This window comes from Thunnus albacares, chromosome 2 (assembly GCF_914725855.1).
Source record: "Thunnus albacares chromosome 2, fThuAlb1.1, whole genome shotgun sequence".
NCBI classification, from domain to species: domain Eukaryota; kingdom Metazoa; phylum Chordata; class Actinopteri; order Scombriformes; family Scombridae; genus Thunnus; species Thunnus albacares.
In genome coordinates, this window is record NC_058107.1 from 8225101 (window position 1) to 8248909 (window position 23809).

The window sequence follows — 23809 nt, forward strand, 5'->3', positions numbered from 1 at the left end:
GTGACAGGCTTAAAAGACAAAAATTTAAAGACCTGCAAGGTCTGATCTTGTGCTTTGAATTTTGAGGGAGGGGCCCTTTTGTTTCCATTTAGATAATTACTTGTGCCTTTAGACACAAACTTGACATAAAATGAGACAGAAATTTTACAAATGTCATCACTTGTAGCATACATTTCTGATCAAAGATTATCAACTTAAAATATGAGAAATCAAAGTGAGAAAAATGCTATGTTTAATTTTTTGAAACAATGGTGCTAGTGGTGTAAATGTACTGAGGATAGTTCACATGTGGACTAGCAACATCTGCACCTTTTGCAGTTTGTTTTTACACAAATGCCATGTGAATTTTTGTTGTTGTTTTCTTTCAATTACTCCATGTGTGCCTCCCACTTTTACTTATCCTACATTTCCTACTGACCTGTTCACTTGGTCTTTAAGAAACATTTTCTGTATTATTTACTTATTACTGTATTTATTTCAATGTACAGTTCTGTTTCTGCAGTTATCACCAAAACACTGCCTTGTGCCTCTAGGATGTCATTGACAGTTCATGTACAGACTTTCTGCATTGTTAACATGGTCTTCTCTTTTGGCTGAGGTCTTAATTTTCATTTGTGTCCTACACATTTTTTCAAAACTGATGCTGTGTCAAAGGTAGATAAAGTATAAGTAGACACCTTTATTCACACAATCTTTTATTGAGAACTTTTAAGTAGGACATATGGCACGACCCCCTGAACTCAACAGAAAGTAGTCACAGCCTCAAAACACCAGCAGCTGAAGTAGTTACCCTGCTCATTTCTTCATCATGGTGGCACGAGGAAGCTCAGTGGTTAGACTGTCACTCCTCAGAAAAACTGTCCTGGGTTTGAATCAGACACTTGGCCGGGGCATAAAGTGTGGAGTCTGCAAGTTCTCCCAGCATCTGCAGGGGGTCTTCCCACAACCCCAAGACATGCATGTCAGATAGACATAACTCTAAATTGCCTGTAGGTGTATGAGTGTTAAGTCCTGTGATAGAGTGACAACATGTCTATGATGTACTCTGCATCTCGCCCAGTGGATGCTGCGAGAGGCTCCAGCCCCCTCCAGCCCTGTAGAGTACAAGCAGGTACAGAAAATAGATTGATTTTTTGTAACGTGTACAATCTAGGAATACTGGCTCATACTGTTACAGTCAGTGTACCCTACTACAACTAAGTGCACCAGCCAAATATCTAAAATAATAGATGTCAACGTCATGTACTGGTAATGTTGTATGTTGTGTGTTCTATGTTATTAATACTGTAGCACTTTGAGTTTCACTATGAATGAAAAGTGTGGTACAAATTAAATGTATTATTTATTATTATGTGGCAGGTTGCTCTTGCTGCTCTGACTCCGTGTCTGTTTCTGCCTCATTCTCATTGTCCAGCTCTGTCTGCTGTTGTGGAGGCGGTTGGATGAGTCCTCCATTCTGTGCTGTGTTGTAGGAGCCGCAGCCACTGCACTTCATCCCCAGGACATGGAAAGGCACTGTGCAGTGAGCTTGGCAGTCATTACATATAATCTATAACCAGGCAAAAAAAAAAGTAATGGATTACAAATAAAGACAACTAATGGGACAATTACTCATAACAGTCATTGAGGTCAATTTTTAATTAACTGTACTACTCGATCACTGGTTAAACCTTACTTTTTAAATTATTCTTAATTACTTGTGAATTTTGTTGCATTACTGAGGTCTTACTTTGACAGTAGCACCCTGGTATTCAGTGGGCATCGGTGACTGGGCGATCTCTTTGTCTATCTCATCCCAGTGGTCCTCCATCTGCCAGGCAGAATGCATACAAAGAGGGCAGCGATACGCACTACAACAAATAAGGAGACAGTACAGTACATTCAGTGGAGGGACTCATCTATGCAGGACTGAATTGTTTCAACAATGAATGAAATCTTTATGTCAAACAAAAATCAAAAACACTGTCCTAGAACAAGACTTTCTTTTACTCGACTAAACAATTACCAAGCAAAAAAAACTCATTGGACATACCCAGTTCTGATCATGTCATCAAAGCAGGTCCTGCAGAAAATGTGAACAAACAGAATCATTGGTACCTTTATGCCGTAACAGTGCTTGAACAATGATAACTAACAAAAGGTAAACTAGTAAAATATGTAACAATCATGTAGGGCTTAAAAACATCACGTTGATGTATTTGCCTCTATCAAGAATCTTTTCAACTGTCCTCTCTTCATGGTTCTAATAACCAATTTTACACAGGATACCGAGTAATCAATCTGTTTTTAGTATAATTACAATAAGTATAATTAAAGTTGGGATAGATACAAATCTTGCACAGTAGCAAAATAAGCCCAATTAAATTCCCCAACCACACATTGATGGTGTGTAGACAATAATGAGTCATACTTATGTAGAAGATGGCCGCATGGAAGAACATGTGCTCCAATTCTAGAAGTGTGAATGTCCTGTAATTACAAAAAAATCATGTCAAATTTGAAAGACAGTAAATAATAACTTTAAAGTCCAACATCCCCCTCCATCCCATGCCTTTTTTATATCCATATACCATGCATTTTATATCTTTCATTACCTCCATACACACTGGGCAGTTCTGCCTTGAAACATTTTCAACACACTGAAAGATAGAAAAAAAAAAAAAAAGTTAAACAGAAGCAGTGATGATACTGATATTCGCTCATCATAAAATGATACATATGATTTGGGTGAGTGAGAAACAGCTATGAGTTAATGATCACCTTGTGGTTTCCCCGCAGATCCTGCGCTAAACACAGATTGCACTTCTCACAGTGGAAATACTTCTCCCTGGGCCCAATCCTGTAAGGGTCAGGATGGAGGGTTACAGATACAGATGACAAACAACTCATGCATGATTAAAATATAAAATTACAGTATGTTAGGAGGACAACACACCAATACTCATGTGAGTGAGTTTGATGCACTGAAGCAAAAAAAAAAACCAAAACAAACAAACAAAAAAAACACTCATGAACATCATTTTTTTTTCGTATCTAAGTATTTAAATGATAAAAGAGAAATGAGGAGGAATATGACAATTGTGAAGACATCAAAAGGGACTTTTGATACCATTTCACTATTACAAAATTAAAATAAAAAGTCATCGGTGGAATATCACAGATACAGTACATTGTAAAATTGTTCCCCAGTTTTTTTGCATTGGCACTGGCACTGACGTATAAACATACATGTAGTATAAAAATGCTAAAAAATAATATTGAGACCTTAAAAACAACACATACATCTACTTTAGTCTTTGATACTTAAATTTTGCTCACTGTTGCAAGTAAATGACATTTTTAAAGTAAATTTAAAATATCTTTATCATTGTTAGTATCTTATGTACTAAGGTCATATAGTAATTAAACAGACGTTTGTTTATTTAAGAGGTATCTAAAATATGTAAACGTTGTTCTTACTCACCTGCATATTCCACAGGGTTGACAGTGATACTGTTTCTTATCCTTGTCAAACAAGTGGCAAATATCACAGTAATACTCCCCAAACTGCATGTGGCACTCTTGGCAAGTCTGCTGTGCCTAGAAGAGTGAGAGCCAACATTAGAACAGTTTCTTTTTCCTCATTATCGGTTAACAAGACACGCACAAAAACAATGCACAGTGGCTCCTCTAGAGTTACCTGTTGTACTGTCTCACACGAAGAGCACTGCACCTCTCTGACTTTGAATCGATCCATCTGGTGGTTCTCCTCTGCATCATGGCACAGCCGACACACGTACAGTTTACCACAACAAGGTGCCTGCAGCACACAGAAACATGTGATTACACAGGACACTTGGAGGTGGGTGGTTAAACTTACATCACAGGTTATGGTAAGAATCTTAAAACAACAGTCAGGTGTCCATACGAACAGTAAGAGAGGTTTTCCTCACTGTAATCATTCCTCCTGTTCATACTGACTATTAAAAATCCCCTTCAAATGTGTTTTCAATGTAAGTGATGGGGGCAAAAATCCACAGTGTGTCCACACAGTCATTTTGTGCAAAAATGCATTTAAAAGGTGATTTGAAGCTTCAGCAATCTGAGTTAGTCATATCAAGTGGATATCTGCCACATTTACAGTCTTTTTAGCATCAAATTCTCTCTTTGTGTTTCCTCGGACAGTGTTTCCCTGTTCAGCTGTGGTGGAAGTATAGTAACAAAAAGAGAGACTTTGGCACTAAAAAGACTATAATGTTGAAAGATATCTACTTGATTTGACTCATTTCAATAAATTAAGCTTCATATTAGCTTCAGATAAAGTTTTAAATACATTACTGCACAGGAGGAGGACTGTGGATTTTGTCCCCCATAACTTACATTGTAAGTGCATTATGAAGGGATCTAATAACCAGTATGAACAGGAAGAATGATTACATCAAGAAAAACCTGTTTCAATGTTCATTTGGCATCCTGACTGTTGTTTTAAGACAGACTTGAAAAACCGTGAACCTGTCATTTAAGGGAGCTTCATTACTAAGTTGCAAATTCCTTGCTTTAGCAAACGTCGAGGTTTACAGAACAGTAAAATGAACGTTTCAGTCCACTAATGCAGCATTAAGACAGATCCGGCATGTATGACTGACACGTCGATGATGAACCTCAATCAACAGAAAGATGAGCTCATATGATATACCATGAGCTCGTCACGCCGCTAAGTTATCACGTAAGATACATAGACAAGGCATGGCAAATTTATTTATATAGCACCTTATATATAAGACATATATGAAACTGACTGTGTATAACAGTATTGCTGCAGATACTTACTAGCGTTAGCTGGGTTAAGTAACGTTAGCTGTGAGACGTTCTCATAGCTGTATTATAGCGTAATAGCTACTTAAAGTGCGACATATTCAGTACTTACATACCTCCGTGTATTAGTAAGGCAAATAAAAATTACGTTTACAAAGTTAACTCACTTTCAATAAGCAGCTGCGCGTGTAGTGTTCACAACCGGCAGGTGAAGCCATTTTTTCCTTCCTCCCGTTCTTCTTCTTCTTCGTCGTCTCCGTCTTCTTCTTCCTTGCGTTTATTGGCGGATTGCAATACCAATTTATAGGTGCATACCGCCACCGACTGTACCGGCGTATGTAGAACGGGATCCAGTTTACAATAGCCTACTCAAAACAACAACAACAAAAAGAAACAAAACTATATTCTGTTAATCAATCCAATTACTAAGAGTTCTACTGCTCCTCTCTGAACTTCCCTCACCTTATAACCACTTGTTCCTAGTATCCCCTCCAAATCCCATCCTTGTTTAGCCTCTCTCACCCTTTGTTGTAACATAACTCTTTCTTCATTATATTTGACACAGTGCATTAATACGTGTTCAGCCTTCCTTCCTGTCTACTTCTCGTCTTCTTCTTCTTCTTTGGGTTTTAACGGCAGCCTGCATCCTTGGTGTTGCGTTACTCTCCTCCCTTATTTCTCTCAATACCCACTCTGTTTTGTATTGCATGTAGTTCTCTTCCTCTTATGCTGTTGCCACTCTTTGTTTTTCTTTCTTCCATGCAATACCCTTTCCCTCTGATTTTGACAGTTTAATTGGGGTGTCTATGCTTTCTTTCTTTTCTTTTTTTTTTTTTTTTTACAGCTTGTTTGGCTAGTTTGTCCACTCTGTTATTACCCATAATGCCCATGTGCACAGGAACCCAACTGAACCACAGCGCCTTGTTTAATTACTCATGAGTGTATTTCCATTATTTCAAACTGTAGGTCTTGGCGATTACTGGATGTATCGAGCTTTAGGCTGTTCAGAAGATGCTGAGTCACTACAGATCAGAGCTATGTTGGGTTTGGCTTGTTCAACCCACTCTAAAGTCATCCAAGTGGCGTACAACTCAATCGTGTACATCTTCTTGTCTTGTTGTTCTGTCAGAGTTGAGGCTTATTGCTGTGCTCCTCATTTTGGGGATATAAATAATTGCGTCCAATGGAAAACTCCAAACAATACATGCAGAGCAGAATTAGGATGATACCCACTAATTATTAAAACTCAAAAGAGAGCATTTCAATTTTAAAATGGCCTGAAAGAAAGTGACTCTGACACACTCCATAACAAAGCCCTCACCTACTAACCCTTGAGAGAAGCCCCCTCAGTCAGCTGGTTCTGGGACTCTGTTCATAACATAAGCAGAGCCCCCAAACAAAAACCCCATTAAAGTAAATCAAATTATAAGAAAACAAAAAGAAAAATATTTGACACATTGGAAATAATCAACCAAAAACCAAAGCAAGCTGGAATGCTATTTGGCCCTAAACAGAGAATAGTCAGTGGCAGATTACCTGACCACTGTGACTGATCCTACTAAACTAAGGAAATTCTTGACCATGTACAGACAGGGTTCCAATATCTTCTTAAACATCCAATTCAAGGACTTTTTATGAGAACTCCAATGAGAACACAGCAAAACATTTTTCTATTCTTGCACAAAATATATAAATTCAAGTACTTTCAGTGACCCATGTCTATTTATGTCTACTTTCAAGAATTTCAAGGACCCGTGGGAACCCAGACAGTCTCAGTGAGCATATCCTCGCCATGGAAAGAGGCCGCCACAGGCAGACATGGCTCCCCAGAGCAGACAGACTGTGCACCCACTGCACACAGCAGGAGGTGGAAACTCAACTGCACTTTTTAGCCACCTGCCTGCCAACTGTACCAAGACATTAGAGACATAAACTACAGACAGATTACAACCACCCAAAAAGACTTTGAAAACATAGCTAAAAAAAAAAAAGTTTCCATATCTGTGGGCGAAATACAGCAATGTGCAAATAGAAGCAAGATTTGTGAGCTGTTGTGACCAGAAAAGGGCATCAAATGGAATAAAACTACCATGAAGACTGTCAATCAGCTGTGTATTCCTGCACTGACCATTTGCACTGTGTTGATCTCTGTACATAGATCTCTGTACTTACTGTACATACATACAGGCCAAATATCTTTAAATACATCCATTAAAAATAAAAAATAAAAAATTGTTGCAGTGTTTATATAGTTCACGCTTATGCATATCTGTATTTTTCTATTTAAGTTATCTTTATATATAAATGTATATATAAATTTCTAACAGCAAAATCACAGTTCTTCTGTTTATGTACATTTTTTCTTGTTTTTATTTCACACTTGCTCTGGCAGTGTAAACATCTGTTTCCCATGCTAATAAAATCCCTTTTTAATTGAATTGGTTCAATATAGCTTATCTTTAGCTCAATATAGTACCTCCTTCAACATTTGCTAAAAGCATTTGCAAAAAATCTTACTTTCATTATATATATATCATTATATATTAAAATAAAAATAAACTGGCTATGACAAGCAGGATAATATGACAGAATATCAGATACAACAGTGGCACAAATCCATTCCTCTTTCTCTGTATGCAACAGTAATTTTAAATACAAATGTTTCATGTTTTGAAATTAGATAAAATAAAGTATTCCTTGAGAAGCTCTTTAAAGACATTTTATAAAACATAGAATCCCTTCCTGAATCACATTAAAGAAGAAGAAAGAAGAAGATTCAACTGCCCGCTGTCCCATAGTCCCAAAGTCCTACCCACTCAATTTAAAAACCACCATACTTCATTCCTCCTGATTTTCATGCGTCTCATATGATATCGCCTTGGGTGAATTCAGGTATAGTGGAACTACAGGTAAATTGGGACACTGTAAGAAAACAGCATTGTACTTCTGCCCTGAAAAGTGTAAGTCAAAGCAATTGGTGCTGAGACCTTGCTGTAGAAGCACATGACCAGTCAAGTTGACCCCGAAACACAAGAGGTATGAGAGATGACATGTGTTTCAGCTTGATTTTAATATAAAGGTGTAAAGAATATGAACAAAAGTTTAATCCAAATGTTGTTTCATATGTTTAGTGTGCAAGTAGTGGCGTTACAAGGAATTTAGTCATATCAAGCAGCAATGTTTGTGCCTGCTGATGCAGGTGTAGCCTACAGAACTATTGATCACTTTGTTCAATCCATGGTTTAACCCCTATCCATGATGAATTTAAGGCCTATTGCAGAATAGAACGGCAGCCAGGAAACAGGCAGCCAGATCAAGGGTGAGAGTGCAAGGGGGAGTGTAAAAACATGGAGAAATTGTAGGGAAGAAGAGGTACAACAAGTGGAATGAGGACAAAATGAAGGGAGCTATTGATGAATATAGACAAATGGCGAAGGCAGGTAGCAGACCCCTACATTTTCTGGCCAGGTCATGGAGTATTCCCAAGTCCACCCTCCAAAGATGAGTGAAAAGTCTCATACAGGGACACAAACATGTGGCAGGAAGGAAGACCATCATCTCAGCACAGGATGAGGCCAACCTGGCTGAGTTCATTGCAAGTCTAGCAAAGTGAAGATTTCTGATGAGGAAGATGGAAGTTCAGAAGCTAGCATTTCAATTAGCAAAAGTCAATGGCCTGAAATGCTTCTCTGGGAGCAAGGGACTAGCAGGGATTCATGCAGAGACTAGCAGGGATTCATGCAGAGACACCCAAGTCTCGACATGAGGAAGCCAGAAGCCCTCTCCACATCCTGGGCTGCTTCTTCAATCCAACTGTTATGGGGCAGTGGTTCAGGTCCTATGAGGATATCATCTCTGAGCGTGGCATCCAAGATGTACTGAGCCATTTGTGGAACTGTGACGAGACAGGGTTGCAGGATCATTTTGTGTGTGTGAGAGTGGTGTCACCAGTGGGATCTTCCTGCTTTGAGGTCAACACGAATGAGACAGAAGAGACCACCACCCTACTTGCAGGTCTCAACAGGGTGGGGGAATACGGCCCACTCACGAGTGGTGCTATGGGGCTCCCGACAACATGCTGGTCAAAGCAACGGAGACCAGGTGGATCAATGCAGATGTGTTTCCTACTAAAATAAAATATGACCCCTTCCCACATGTTCTTCTCCTGGATGGGCACAGCCCCCATGTGTTTAATTTGGAACCCTTGGAACTAATGAGAAACCATAATGCACATTTAATTTGCTTCCCTGCACACCCCACCCACATTCTACAGCCAGCAGACAGGGCCTTTTTCAGGAGTCTAAAGTACAACCAGAACCTGGATGCCTGTATCTTCACCAGGGTGAATGATGGGCAGAAGCTGTAGAAGCCTTTGTTTCTTAGAGTGTTTTCAAAAGCATGGAAAAGTGCAGCAACAGCTTGGGAAGCCCAGGCAGGGTTTAGGGACAGTGGGATCTACCCTCTGGACCCAACTTGCGTTGACAGGTCTCTGTTTTCTCCAAGCCTGACTACTGAGGAGTGGATGTTCTCCATGGATGTCGTCCATTGGACTGCAAAAAAAAGTTTACATGTCATGTAAACTTTTTTTTGCTGATGATCAATGCTGATCAATGTTGATGACATTGATGAATACACTGTTGTGTGTTTCTTAATGTTTTGATGATTTTTGACAAATTAATGAGTTGATGAACAGATATGAATATGTTTCAAAATATGTAAATGAATTAATGGCCGGGTTGATGAATAGACTAGATGAATGCACCGTTTCAAAAAAGAAATTGATGATTGGTTGATGACATTGATGAATTGATACATTGATGGATTTAAGTACTGAGTAGAATTACAAGTGTCCCAATATAGCTGAATTCACCCTACTTGTCTTTTGTTGTTGTTGTTGTTGTTTATTTTGATTTTGTACTTTTCTTTTCTTGGGGTATCATTTATTTTTTTATTCTTTATTGTATATTGTCATCTTTTTTTTTACTGTTTTGTGTGTGTTTTTTCTGCCATTATATCTGTCTCTGTACACAGAATGTGACCCTGAACTTGTTGTACTTTTGCATCAAATTTTATTAAAATCCTAATAAACAAAGCATTAAAAAAACAAATATGTTACACATTCAGATGAAACTCGAATTGTCAAGCTTTATAACAGTATCATCATTTATTGCTCTGTATTTAACATGTGCACCAAATGGACTCGGTGACCTTTTGGTGCACAGCATTCCAAATATTGTCTTTTCTATTTTCTTCTCTTTGTTTTGCTATTTCTACTGTCGTATTCCCGGTGTTGTCGGGATGTGGTGAAACTTGATAACCCATCTTCCCACTTCCCTTAGAATGGGCGCCGCTGGTGTAGTGGTATCATGCAAGATTCCCATTCTTGCGACCCGGGTTCGATTCCCGGGCGGCGCACGTGTTTTTTACTCGGTTACATTTAAAGAAAAACTAGTAAAATGTCACAATGTAGCATCTCATAGTTGGGGAAACTGTAGCAAATGACTCTGAATTTCTAAATAACCGCGCTGTGTGATATAATCTAGTATCTCTAGCTGCGCTTCCCAGATGTGTGCAGCTGTTATTTCCTCTAACGTTGCCTGATTGAGCTACAATCACGATAAGGTTAATGAGAAATTTTCTGCACCATTATACAAAGCTTCCAGTGAGTCGGTGTGTTTTCAGATTATGCATACACAGATGTGGAGGCACATCTCTGTGTGAGTGGGAGAAAGAGCGCTTGATTTTTGGCTTCATTTCAGCGCGCAGGTTGACGCTGCTGACGCCGCTCCTCCGCCATCTTCAACTTCCTATTGTTTGCATCAGACTGAGGCTGTCTGCGGTGTGTGTGAGCGCAGAGTCGGCCACAGATTTATCCTGTAATAGTAGATATAACCTTTACGTTCGCCGTCGTTCGAGCTCAGCCACAAACCATTTGTATGTCATTGAATTAAGGACCTCTCAGGACGCGACCACTAAAACCTTGATGATGGAGGACGATCAACCCAGAACCTTGTGAGTAGCAGCGGGGTCCCCGTGTATGTCCTGGAGTGCGAAAGGGCTCCGTCTAACTGCAGCGCGTCCGAAATGTTTCCACGTTGTTGTTTCAGTTAAAAAACTATAAAACCTTGTAATATAGACACACATGGCCACTGTATTCTACATTATATTTTCATGTCGACACTAGCGACATTTCAAAATGCAGCAAAACTACACAGCATGCTTTGATATGGACGTGAAGTTGTGTGTTTTATCCGTATAAATAGACGGTAACTAGTCTGAAAATGAAACTGAATGGCTCGCTAATGCTAGCGTTCGTTAGCTTCCGATGCTAATCAGCCACTTGTTCTAAAATGCTCATACATTTACGCTGGGGTGATAGCTATACTCGGAAAAACAATCGTGTTTTAATATCATTGAACAGTCCTTAATTATAGCACCGCGGATGGGATGTAATTTTATAAAGCACCGTCAGCAGCCAGCTCACTTAGCATGAGGCCCGTTTGTACCGGCTAGCGTTATCTTTAGCTAGCTGGCAGACAAGCCACGTCAACGCTCAGAGAGACGGCCCGGGACTACTCCACGAAGGGGGTGACCCCAGTCCAGTTGCGTGTGTGAAATGAACATTATCCACATTAGTATTTAGTCCACTAATGGTGTTGTTTTTGTGTTTAATACAATGGGTTGTTGTGGGTTGTAGCTAGCCCTGTTAACTAGCCTTTGTTTGCATGCTACTTCCTGTTTGACAAAGACTCAATTCCCCCCATCTCTCTCCTTGTCTGCAGGTATGTGGGGAATCTGTCCAGGGATGTTACAGAACCCCTCATTCTGCAGGTCTTCACACAGATAGGACCCTGCAAGAGCTGTAAAATGATAGTTGATGTGAGTATCACCCCCCCCCACCCCCCACCTCATGGTATATAGTCTTTTGACTGTACGAAGTAACAGTCAATAGTGGCTTGACGGTTTGTGGTGCAGCTTATTATCCGTTTGATGGTCTCAATCTACAGATATACGTTTTTGCTTTTCCTCTCCCAGTCTGTTATGTCAGGCCTAACACTCCTAAACTACTGTAGGTGGCTTTTGTCATCTGCAGTGAGTAAATTGATATCTGTGCTGTAGACTTAATGTCAGTCTTGTTTTCCCATTGACAGACAGCTGGAAATGATCCGTACTGCTTTGTGGAGTTCTATGACCACAGGCATGCTGCTGCCTCATTGGCAGCTATGAATGGAAGGAAAATAATGGGTAAGGTAAGCTATCGTATCTACAGGGTGAGTGGGGATGGGTGGGCTTCGGGTGTGGGGAATATAGGTTGTGTGCCTTTCCAAAAGAAAAAAAAGTGGACTGCTAACATGCACATTCTGGTAATCAGATAATCAGATAGGGCATCCTAACCAACAAGTGGCAGCTGAAGTAACCAGGGTCCAAACCATATCTTGAGCACAACTACTACCAAAAAGTAATCGCTCTGTTGTTGAAACCAATTCTATTGCTGCCTTCCAAACATATTAATCTTGAAATATTGGAAGCTGTGATAATGACCTGAATGTATTAAGCAATGTGAGATTTGGGCTTTGAGAAGATGTATATGAAAAGAACATAATTCAGGTGTCCATTGAACAGACTAATGCTTTACTGTAAATAAAATCCTCAAGATAGATGTAAGAAAAGGTTGCAAAACAACAAGTCTGAGAGGAGCTGATAAAGCCTGGTTATCAAGAACAGTGGAGCAGACCATTAACAACTTAATCTGCAACATTTAAGAGACCACAGGGCCTTATAAAAGAATATTAAAGTGGTGCTGGACGGTGTAATAATGAGTCGAGTGTCTGGATTCAGTGCTAAGACAAAAACACAGCTGCCCACGACTGTGGTGTTTTGCTCAACAACCACCATGTTTAAGGTGACGTGTGAGTTGTTGGTAACTACCAGACAGGATCTTTGGAACATTCACTAATAAATGTCTTTGTTTTTATTGGCCTACACACTATTGGAAGAGTTTACATTGCACCCTCCTGGTGCAATGATTCATTCATGCCCCTTTCATGGTTACTGTATTCTCTTTGGTTTTTGCAAAGTAATTCCTTTGTCCACAACAATTTGTTGTAGACATAATCTTCAGATCATAGGGTGATGAATGTATTTTAGGCATATCCTAGAACCTAGAAGTAAAAATATCGTAAGGTAACTGAGATCTTTAAATTCAATAGAAGATATATTTGCTTATATTATGCTAATTGACAAACTCAGGACAGAAGTGAGGGAAAAGGCACCATAGCACAATAAATTTAAAGTCTACTTAAATGTTGATTTGATCATTTTTCAGTACCTTTCAGTCAGCCTTTAAAACATACACGATTTTAGTCCCAGGATTTATTGTAAATGATGTAAACATACCCCACCTGGCCTGTTCTTTCTCTGCCCCTCTCTGCAGGAAGTCAAAGTCAACTGGGCCACGACGCCAACCAGCCAAAAAAAAGACACAAGTAGTAAGTACAAGGGTTTCTCAGTGGGGATATACTGTATACTGTATCACATTGTTACACTGGAAAAATCTGATTTATTAGTACAGAAACGTTGCACATTACAGGAAAACATGGTGTTTGTTTACATTGCATGTCTGGAATCTGGTTTTGCCAAGTCGACACTCCTTTTGTTCTTCCCCTATTAACAAACTGATAAAAATCTGCATATCCAAGTAGAAACTCACAGTCTTGGAAAAAATCAAAGTTTTTAATGTAGTGTGTATTATAACATATGTCATGTCTAAAATGTGTTTTTAAATTGTTTTTATTTTTATTTAACAGATCACTTTCATGTGTTCGTTGGAGACCTCAGCCCAGAAATAACTACAGAAGACGTCAAAGCTGCCTTCGGTCCATTTGGCAGGATATCGTAAGTATCAAGCTAATTGACAAACATGATTAAATCAAGGATAGATGGAAGAAAATGATGCTGGGCTGTGGTAACGAGAAATATTATTATTCACTGTACTGCGTCATACCGATAAAACCTGTTGAGAAAAAAAACAATGGAAGAAACCTTGGGAAGTTACATTCATAGAGGGATCGCTCCAGGACATGGGATTTATGGTTTCAATTAGAGATTTCATGGAGAAACTTAAAGTGATGCATTCATGTTGTTTCTGATGGTATGCCATTGGTGTTTGTCCACAGAGATGCCCGTGTTGTGAAAGATATGGCTACAGGGAAATCTAAAGGCTATGGCTTTGTGTCTTTCTTCAACAAATGGGTAAGTAGACAAGAAACCTGACTTGCCAAATTATTGTTCTTGGTGCAACATCACATTAATACTGATGTTAATGGCGGGATTTTCATTTCCATTAAACATGCACCCTGGAAAAAAAAAAGATTCAAACAGTGTTAGACTGCAGCTCAATGGAATAACCAGATTCTCTCTTGTTTGCAGGATGCAGAGAACGCTATTCAGCAGATGGGTGGTCAGTGGTTAGGGGGCAGACAGATCCGAACTAATTGGGCCACAAGAAAGCCCCCCGCCCCAAAGACCACCTATGAAAGTGCGTTATCACAAATAAGCACATTATTTGCTTGCTTCCACAGGATGTTGGATTCATGTGTTAACAGTAGTATTGTGTCTGTCTTTTTTTCCCGGCAGATAACTCCAAGCACCTATCCTTTGATGAAGTAGTGAGTCAGTCCAGCCCCAGTAACTGCACCGTGTACTGTGGTGGAGTCAGCACAGGACTGACAGGTCAGAATACCATGGGCATTATTAATGATGCTGACGCTAGTAGTGCTAAGTACATTCAGCAAACAGCTCAAAGACTTATGATAAATAAAATGGCAAATAAGCCAAAGAGCACGACTTTCAAGGATAAATCTGTCGTTATTATATATTAATCATAAATTCCCTCAAAGAGGCCAAAACCAAGAGTGAATTGATCGTACCAACAAGTATTGTTTGTATCAACGTAGGTTAAACCTCTGTGCCACATAACTCAAATGACGTCCAAAAACAACTAAAAACACATACTGTTGGATTGGGTAATTTATATACCATCATTAAAATGAACACCACCAATTTATTTCATTACTTTCAGCTTGTCAAACTAACAAAGCAGTGTAAAAACAGAAGAGCATGTTCAGTGATGTCCTTGACACAGAGGTACTCCATATTCATATTCATCACATGAAGGAATATGTTTCCCAATGCAATAGTTTGGCTCTTGGCATTTTTTTAAATAGTTTGTGGATGACAATGAAGGTCTATGGAATGGAGGCTATATCAATACTTGGTAGCAGAATTAATTCATTTGGGATTAGGGTCTTTTCAGGGGGGTTATTGTTTCTAAAGGAAAGATCAAGTAACGCCTGCATTATCTATAAGTCATTAAAAATGTTAATTTAGTTTATTCTGCTTAGAGATGTGGCCCTGTGGTTTAAACATACGACTGACAGAGAGCCGTACCAGAGGATGTTAGTATGTAATGTCTCTCGTGCAGCAAGTGTTTGTTTTTTTTTTTTTTCATGACACATCAGCCCACCTAGAAATGATATCTGATGTTCCCTTTCTGTTTGATTTTCAGAGCAACTGATGAGACAGACCTTCTCTCCTTTTGGACAAATTATGGAAATCAGAGTTTTCCCTGACAAAGGCTATTCATTTGTGAGGTATATGGAAGTTTCATATTTATGTTCCTTTTATTCTTTTTTTTTTTTTTTTCTTTTAAGCAAGGTCAAAGTATGCTGGAGTAGTTGCCAGTGACTTAGCCATATAATCAAGGACTGACACCTGGAGTGCAGGGAAATGTAGTTCACTGCAAGGTAGGAGAGAAAACCTACAGTACTCTGGACACTGAGGACCTGGATTGAGAACCACTGATAACAAATGTTTTAAGTGATACGAGCAGCATGGATTATATTCACATGCAAGATTTTGGTCTCCTTTGTATTCTTGTGGCAGGAATAATCTTAAAGGTTAATGCAAAGTTTCCTCTATCCTATGAAAGTATCAACTTAAATTGATCTCTATGTTTCTTCAGTGAACAAGTAACACATCAAAAGACCATTCTTCCTCTTCTCACAGTTTTTTAATAGAACACATCTCCAGCAGTGGTCAGGTCACCATTGCAGAGTAAATATACATGGAATGAGGTTCAGCATTTCCTTACTGTCTCTGTTTTTGTCCAGGTTTAACTCCCATGAGTCAGCAGCCCATGCCATTGTGTCGGTGAATGGCACCGCATTAGAGGGCCACATAGTCAAATGCTACTGGGGTAAAGAGACCCCGGACATGATGAACCCAATGCAGCAGATGCCAATGCCCCAGGTAAGGAAACCATGTACTGTGAATGCTGTATATAGAAATAAAACTGAAGAAAACATAAGATGACATCTGACACTACAGTCTGTAGAACTTGAACACTAGTAGATTTAAAACGCAAACCAAGAAATGGTTCAGTTTATTTTAATGGGACATCAATAAGGAAGAGAATACTTGTATGTAATGGGATCGTTATAGAGACAGCGCAGTGGTTGGAATTGTGATACAAACACTGAAGTGCAATCAAGGCAACACAACAATTTTGATTTATAAATAAGAGAGATGCACCGATCAATTGGCCACCTATTGAAAACAGCCAGTTTTCAGCTGATCAGCCATGTTAGGTGACTGGCCCCGATCAGTCTCATATATCCGATTTTTGTTTTTTGTTTTTTTTTTTTGCTGGTCAAATTCACACATGTGCTGCACAATGGTTCATGTCATGCACACAGCGGCACAGACCAACATTACAGCCACACACACGCATTAAAACTAAATGATATGAATTGCTGCAGAGACTCGCCGTCGACTGGAAACGTTTATAGCACGTCTGCTGTAGTTTTTAACTTGTTTAAATATTAATTTACCCATTTTATTTACTGGCAACATGTCGCACACCGTCACCAAGACCACCAATAGGCAGAGCTCAGATGACGGCCTGAACATGGCCTACACCCGGACCATCCTGGGTCTGCTCAGGACCCATAATTATTTAATTGACACTGACATGAATCCTGCTGTGTGTTTCAATCTGTAGACATTTTTCTAATAAAATTCAATTTTTTTTAATTATTTAATTAATTTAATTAAATATTAATCTAGATATGATGACCAAATAAGTAGAACCGAGAGGAAAAAACTGTACACCTGTTGAGTGCTACAAACACTATTAAAGTGACATGAGATTTGATATTTGCTTGCTTGTGCTTTTTGATTACACTAAAAAGACATAATGTTTAGGAAATTACTGAACATTATGGGTGAAAAACAGGGTGGGAAAGTACCCACCAGGGTTTATCTGCACCACTGACAAATATTTTATCAGTATTTTACTTTGAGTTGACTTTAATGAACTTAAAAGTTCATCATGTAGTTAGAAAATGTTTTATATGAACAATGTTTGTTTATGCTGTCAATCATAGTTCTTACAAAGAAAGAAAATGGGAATTGGCAGGTCAGACTAAAAAAAAACAAAACAGAAATTGGAATTGGCCAAGAAAATTGCAATCGGTGCATCTCTAATAAATAAACAAGACCATGTCATTTTTTATTTTACTCTGTGTCTTATGACAAAAACAGTCAACCAACAGAACTTCTAAGAGAACTTCAGAACTTCTCTCTATTTCTATTGTGGTTTTATAGCTATGCTCCCCCCAATGACACACACTTTTGTCCTGGCTGAAGTGGTGTTTTTTTTAAAAACACATCATCGCATCACGTGGTGGGCTGATGTTTGTCCAGTCAGTTATTCATGTAGAAGTTGTGCAACTTCTCAGCAGGAAAACACAGTCATGAAATTTCCTGGTAAAGTTATGATTGACCCTGAATGGTACTGAAAAAATAATATTCTGTACAGTGTTCTGTCTGAAATATTAATACCAGTGTATTAGTTGATGATTAAAATCAGACACTAGTGAAACCTTTAGTGAGCAATGTATTTTTGGTGGGTTGATCTGATGCCTGAAACCATACTTAAACCATTCTTTGTTGCCCTACAGCAGAACAAGATGGGCTTCCCTGCAGCCCAGCCCTATGGCCAGTGGGGCCAGTGGTACGGCAACGGGCCTCAAATCGGCCAGTATGTCCCGAATGGGTGGCAGGTCCCCACCTACGGCGTCTATGGCCAGGCCTGGAACCAGCAGGGCTTCAAGTAAGTAGCACGGTGTGCACAGGGCTCCCCTTCACCGCCTCCTCCTACTCCAGCACCACCAGAGTCCCCCATCAAGACCGGGGCAGCAAGAGCCAGCTCTGGCCACAGGAGGGAGCCATGACCTCCCTCCCCCCAACCCCACCACCTCCCTTTTTCCCCTCGCTCATCTTGAGAAGATTGAGGGCAAAAACAGCACACACATACACACCAAACAATCTGAACTTTAATTTTGTTGTTGATCATGTTTCAGTGTGCACAGCACATTCTGATAATTGAAGGGTTTTGTTCCAAAATGGCATCTCTGATCTGTTTTTGTCACATGAATTCTAGCTCATAATAGTTCAAAACTGTCAGCCGTTCCAAAAATAATTGTTATAAAACTGCCTTAAACTAGCAAAAAGCTTACTTTTGAATTTCAATGGACTTGCAGATTAATTATTACATATAAAGTCTAAAAGCCCAGATCTCAGCTTCTCACTCACTGTCCTCACTCAGAGGTAGTTTGTTGATGAAGAATGCATTTCCCTTTTGTCCCACTGTGTGTAAGGACTGTGTTCTTTAAGTTGTTTTTGTATGTCAACATTCATGTGATAGCTTTTTACATTATTTTCATTTTGGTTTCAATGATCTATTTTTACAAGGACCTGAAGATTTGATCTGTATATGAATGTCAGTCGGACATGTTAAATATCATTTGTAGGTTGTTATCCAATTTTGTTTTTATTTAGACAGCCTATGTGTAGTGGCGTTTTGTGCACCCAAGAAAAATAAAGGAAAGGCCATATGTTGTTGACCGTCTAACATTCTTGGTGAACAGCTGTATAAATAGGCTGAAGGTGTGAGGTAGATGTAACTGAAAGCAGTGATGGTGTGTTTGATTGTCAAATGTACAGTAAATGCACAATTCTTAAGACAGAGGCCAGGCCTCTCTTGACTTGAAATTTGAAGATAAACTTACCTGTATAAGCTGTCAATCTCCACACTGAACTTAGAATTTTCTTTTACTACGTGAATGATAAAGGCCTTAACATACATCATGTGAATTAGGTTACTTCTTTGCTATACTTTGTGGCCAAATGTAGAAATGTTGGAAGAGAAGTGAAGATAATCCACTCTGTTCTTTACAGTGCGGCTTATCTCTGTAGGCTTGCTACAGTTGGGGGTGGGGTTAGAAAGGAATATTTAGCTTGCTGCGCTTAGCCTGTATGCTCTTTGTCTGCTTGTCCACCCATGTTTAATCAAATTACACTTACCTTTGGCCCCCTCCCGAGATCCCTCCACTTTCTGTTTTTTTCCCTTGTTTTTTGCTAGCTTGATTTTTGCCCAGCCTGCCTTACCCTCACAACTTCTGATAACTTGCCTTCTTGTTCTCATTCTAGCCTGTCCAGATTCTAGTAGCTCTAATATATACCGTCCCTTTGGCTCCCTTTCGCCTTGTCTCTTCTAACCTGCTGGCATTTTGTCTTTCTGTCTCTCTCTCCCTCTCCCTCTCTCTCTGTCTCTCTCTCTCTCTCTCTCTCTGTCTGTCTCTCTCTCCCCCTCTCTCTCTCCCTCTCTCTCTCTTTACCTTGTTTTTTGCAGTCACTTACCGGCCAGTGCTGGGTGGACTGGCATGAGCGCCATCAGTAACGGTGGGGTTATGGAGCCTACACAGGGATTGAATGGGAGTATGCTAGCCAACCAGCCCGGTATGGGAGCCGCAGGATACCCCACACACTGATAAGGGGGCAGGGTGGGAGATTTGTCAACCATCAGCCTCTTATTGGCTGTAAGGTGCCCCGCGGGGCTGTGTAACACCGCCTCCACTTGTGGCAGGACTAAGACTTTTACTGGGATGTGGAACCTAATGGGAAGGTTGTCTATAGGAGATGTAAATGGGATTTCATTGGGGGGGGTTGAGGTAACGGGAGCCAGGGAGGAGCGATTTGACCCACACAGGTATTTACACCCTTTGTGGTAGCCAAGACTGGCCATGAACCAGGGCTCTTACCATTTTTAAGTTAACTGTAAATGAGTATAAAACTGTAAAGGAGAAACTTTTGGATTTTTTTTTTTTTGTCAGGTTTTACAAATTGCTTCCATTTTCACATCTTTCCTCTCCGAAAGACACTGAGAGGTTTGTCATTTTTTTTAAAGAAACTGTTAAAGTCTGAGTCGTGCTAAGTTATGAACCTTAGATATTATTTGAGGAATGGAAATCTGTTTAATTTGTTCTCATTCTCTCTTGGATTAAAATCAATTGCAGGGATTGTTGCCACTGCTGTTTCTCTGTAAGGGCAGATAAATATTGCACAGTTTTTCCTCTCTTGTACTGGGACAAATTTGACAACCAAGAGTGTTTCCTTTTTTTTTTTTTTTTTTTTGGCATTCCATTTCTCCTTCATATCTTTCGGACAACCTGCAAATCTTTTCGCCACGTGTAAATAACCATTCATTCATTTGAAACGATGTAAGTAAAATGCTACTGTTAACTGTGGGTGCTTGCTTTCTTTTTTGTTTTGATAACTCAACAGTTAACTCCAACATTGTACGTAGCAGAGTGGCACTATTTAATGTGACACTGGCACAGTGCAACACACATGATTCTTCCATGCAGGGATAAGACAGCATTGCCATGCAGTGCATACTTAAAATTTAACACACTTCAAATGTTAAAGGGTGAACATGTTTGACACTTCTGATGTTTTTTAAATATCTATTGAAACGCCAGTATTTTATATCAAACATCTGAGTGGATTCAACCTTTACACTTGCTCTTTTTGCCAGAGAAATGGGGAGGCCTACAATGTAACTGTTGCCTTATAGAGCTGGTTTCTTTTAGCTGACAAGATACTCTTTTTAATTAGGCAGTGCCTACAGACATTTTCAGACCCTTTTGTTTAGAAAGGTGTTAGCCCTGAGAACTGATGACTCTGCTACTGTAATCAATGTTTTCTTGCTTTGTCCAATTAAAATGCTAATGCACATAAACCACAATATGTGTTGGTTTTCATTTTTATTATGGATGGGTTATTCTGCAGAGCCTCGATGGAGTTTTTACTCAAAAGCTACATTTTATTGTAAGACTTATTTTTTACTTTTGAGAGCGGTAGGGTAAGTACATCACGTGCAGCCATCTCGAAAGTTGATTGTGGTTGTACAAGTTCTGAAGCCACCTGACCTGTTTACTGTTACTCAAGCTGTAGCGGCTTTATTTTATAAGACCGGCTTTCATCTTACGAGTAGCCTTCTTACTCTGTCAATGTGCACTTCAACATTAGAGATAATTTACAAAGTGTAGAAATCTGTGGATGTTTTACATGCTGATTAACTGTTTCACTACTAGTGTTACCTGCACAGACATATTTGTTATGAAGAAAAGCCTCAAGCATATGGCCTATAGCTGGGCCATATTGTGTAGATATTGTCCTTCCTATTTATTGTTGGCTGGAAGATTTTGTATATGTTAAAGACACAAAGATATTATCAGACTGAGGTGGAAAGTTTTTATTTGGTGGCAGAACATTAAAGCTAGGGTAGGTGATGTATTTAGAAGCATTTTTTGTTACATTTGTTGAAATTCTCTGTACATCCTGACAGCAAACAATAAATCAAATGCTCTGATAATAAAAAGAAAAAAAGTTTGGTATCTCTGGCTGGCGCAGGCCTGTAATAAGTCCGTCCAATCAGTTTATTCGGGCAGGTGGAGCTACATACCTGTCCATCTACGCGCCCTGTCCGAGCACTTACTGTGCATGACACAAAGTTTGGAGACCAGTGAGCACCAGGATACCGACCAATGGGAAGTGACGGGACTGCATGAATTTCAGAAGGGGAGAGAAAAAACATGGAATATCAACAGAAAGCAGAATGAAAATGATCATTGGAGTATTGCCTGTATTACAGGTGAATCTGAACAGCACATAATCTTATCAACAACACTGGAGCAAAAGACTCACTGAACTCAGCTGCCAGAAGATATCAATGTACTGAAACAGTAGTCTGTGAGTAGTTCAAACAAGTAAGAGGCGGTCCTGTTTACCGTTTCCTGATTACTAAAGGTTGTTGTGCCTTGAGAGGAAGTTGTGTGTGAGTGAGAGTGCACAGTAGTAGACACTGCTGTGTTGTGTATGGAAGAGGCGGGGCGGGGGACACTGCCTACTCCAGCTTTAACAGAGGAAAGAGGAACAGTATGACTGACAAAAGAGAAAGTGAGAAATGGCATGAAGAGGAACTTCAAGACAGTATATTGTGACAAAAAATGAATGTTAGAACTTGTAAGTGCTTCCACTGACATAAAGAGACAGGCCTACACAGCCCGCTGCAGGATTTTACCAATAACATTAATGATGCCTGCATGCAAATGTGTCGGTACATCATGGCAGTGAGCCAGCATTGCACAATACCAGGAACCTGAAACTGCAGCACCTGAATGGAATGCAGATGTAATTGTTGATATTAATTACACCTGTGCTTTTCCTGCTATGACATGTCAAATTTCTTGAAAATGGTCTTTTATAAATGGTGGTTGTATTTTAAGCAGTTTAACACCTCAGATTTGGTCTAAAATGGTGAAAGGGAAAGTTATGAACATTTCAAAAGAAAAACATGCGCTGTATGAATGTTGGAATATAAAATGCAAACCTGACTGAATGTATTAATATTTATTGGTTGTGGCTACTAATTATGAGGTAATGACATTTAAGCAGCATTATTTAGCAAGTCAACTGATAAAGAATTACAGAAAGTTCACATTTATACTATTTTATTTGTTTGTTTATTTTGTTTTTCAACTGTTGCCTGAAATTTGGAGCTCAGGCTAATACAAGCAAGGTGTCAAAGGATTATTCATCACCGGCACCAAATTATGGAAACCCACCCCAATCCCAATCTATTAAAACCTCCATATCTAATTTTTGAGGGAAAAATGAAGCAATACCTTTTGCTATCTTCATAGTATTACAATTACTTCTGCTTGATCTTCACACAAGCATTCATTACATTCATATCTGTACTCCCTTAATCTTTTGCCATACTTCACTGATACAGTAGAGTGGTTTGTATCCCTGCGGTTACACTCTTCACAGGTCATCATGAATCATGAATCAGTGGAATCATCATGACATTTTTAATCTTATAAAAAGGTTCAAAACTACTTTTAAGTTTATTCCACTGGTCAACACATGCATGTGAACAGTGAGGTCACTCATGTGCCAGACCACCTTTTTGTCCAGCTAGTATCATGTACTATATGAGAGCATCCAGACAACCATCCACCTTAATATAAATTGTGACAAAAGGTAACAAGGGTTTCAGTTTTTCCTTTTTTTTGTTGGTCTTTTAGGTTTAACTTAAACACTTCCTTGTAATATTGGTATACACACTAGTGATAAGATGCAGTGCAGTGATGGCGGGCTTGTGCAGTAGATGGCGCCCTCAGTCCATGTTTCCTGCATGGTGAAGTGGAGCAGGTGGCAGACTTTGCTGTAATTTTGCACATTGTCACTCAGCCCTTCAGCCAGAATGTCAGGATGTTAAATGACTGATCAGGTGTGTTTTTGAGCACACAGTACTGTGTATGTGTGAACAAATGTCATACATTTTTTTCACGCAATTTTTTTATTTTGTGGGTCTTCTCAGTGTGAATTGACACACTTTTGCCGCCTTTTCCTTATTTCTTTCAGAAATATACAACAAACACTGTGTATACTGTGTGTGTTACAGCCAGGCAGACTGCCTGGCTGCAATAACAGGCAGCAAGAGCTGAGAGGCTGATAAATGGTTTGTCTCTTCACAGCTGCTCAGCCAGGACCCGACTGAGCTTAATGGACGGGGAGAGAGAGAGAGAGAGAGAGAGATGTC

The 23809-nt window shown here is 39.5% G+C and overlaps 2 protein-coding genes and 1 non-coding gene across 5 annotated transcripts; 2 read left to right on the plus strand and 1 right to left on the minus strand.

Annotated features, from left to right (window-relative positions):
- Window positions 1–678: 678 nt before the first annotated feature.
- On the minus strand, window positions 679–5381 carry rchy1 (ring finger and CHY zinc finger domain containing 1). The gene is made up of 11 exons (XM_044364640.1): window positions 5257–5381; window positions 4962–5159; window positions 3680–3799; window positions 3464–3579; window positions 2761–2839; window positions 2595–2639; window positions 2411–2469; window positions 2033–2062; window positions 1730–1850; window positions 1380–1549; window positions 679–1094 (listed from the first exon to the last, which is right to left on the minus strand). Exons 1-11 carry the CDS (start codon window positions 5362–5364, stop codon window positions 1034–1036), a joined length of 1107 nt encoding a protein of 368 aa, XP_044220575.1. The 5' UTR covers window positions 5365–5381; the 3' UTR covers window positions 679–1033.
- Window positions 5382–10138: 4757 nt separating this feature from the next.
- Window positions 10139–10209, plus strand: trnag-ccc. Its single transcript has one exon. It is a non-coding gene; the product is annotated as a tRNA-Gly (tRNA).
- Window positions 10210–10554: 345 nt separating this feature from the next.
- On the plus strand, window positions 10555–20944 carry LOC122991058 (nucleolysin TIA-1-like). 3 transcript variants are annotated; one of them, XM_044364674.1, is made up of 12 exons: window positions 10555–10806; window positions 11577–11673; window positions 11946–12044; window positions 13229–13283; window positions 13602–13689; window positions 13971–14046; window positions 14224–14332; window positions 14431–14526; window positions 15362–15446; window positions 15966–16104; window positions 17820–17968; window positions 19550–20944. In XM_044364674.1, exons 1-12 carry the CDS (start codon window positions 10778–10780, stop codon window positions 19686–19688), a joined length of 1161 nt encoding a protein of 386 aa, XP_044220609.1. In that variant the 5' UTR covers window positions 10555–10777; the 3' UTR covers window positions 19689–20944. The 3 variants fall into 3 exon arrangements, with proteins under 3 accessions (XP_044220609.1, XP_044220600.1, XP_044220619.1); XM_044364665.1 differs by having other exon boundaries at window positions 10556–10806; window positions 17817–17968; XM_044364684.1 differs by lacking the exon at window positions 10555–10806 and adding an exon at window positions 11308–11396 and having other exon boundaries at window positions 17817–17968.
- Window positions 20945–23809: the final 2865 nt, after the last annotated feature.

What these genes read in the sequence shown, in the direction of transcription:
- rchy1 (XM_044364640.1), bottom strand. Translation starts at nt 5,364, where the DNA reads ATGCACTGTGTCAAATATAATGAAGAAAGAGTTATGTTACAACAAAGG. An exon ending in GATGACATGATCAGAACTGG is followed by an intron (nt 1,851 to 2,032) that starts GTATGTCCAATG and finishes TATTTGTTGTAG; the next exon opens with TGCGTATCGCTGCCCTCTTT. An exon ending in GAGGCAGAAACAGACACGGA is followed by an intron (nt 1,095 to 1,379) that starts GTCAGAGCAGCA and finishes TGTACTCTACAG; the next exon opens with GGCTGGAGGGGGCTGGAGCC.
- LOC122991058 (XM_044364665.1), top strand. Translation starts at nt 10,778, where the DNA reads ATGATGGAGGACGATCAACCCAGAACCTT. An exon ending in CCAAAAAAAAGACACAAGTA is followed by an intron (nt 13,284 to 13,601) that starts GTAAGTACAAGG and finishes TTTATTTAACAG; the next exon opens with ATCACTTTCATGTGTTCGTT. An exon ending in GGTCCATTTGGCAGGATATC is followed by an intron (nt 13,690 to 13,970) that starts GTAAGTATCAAG and finishes GTTTGTCCACAG; the next exon opens with AGATGCCCGTGTTGTGAAAG.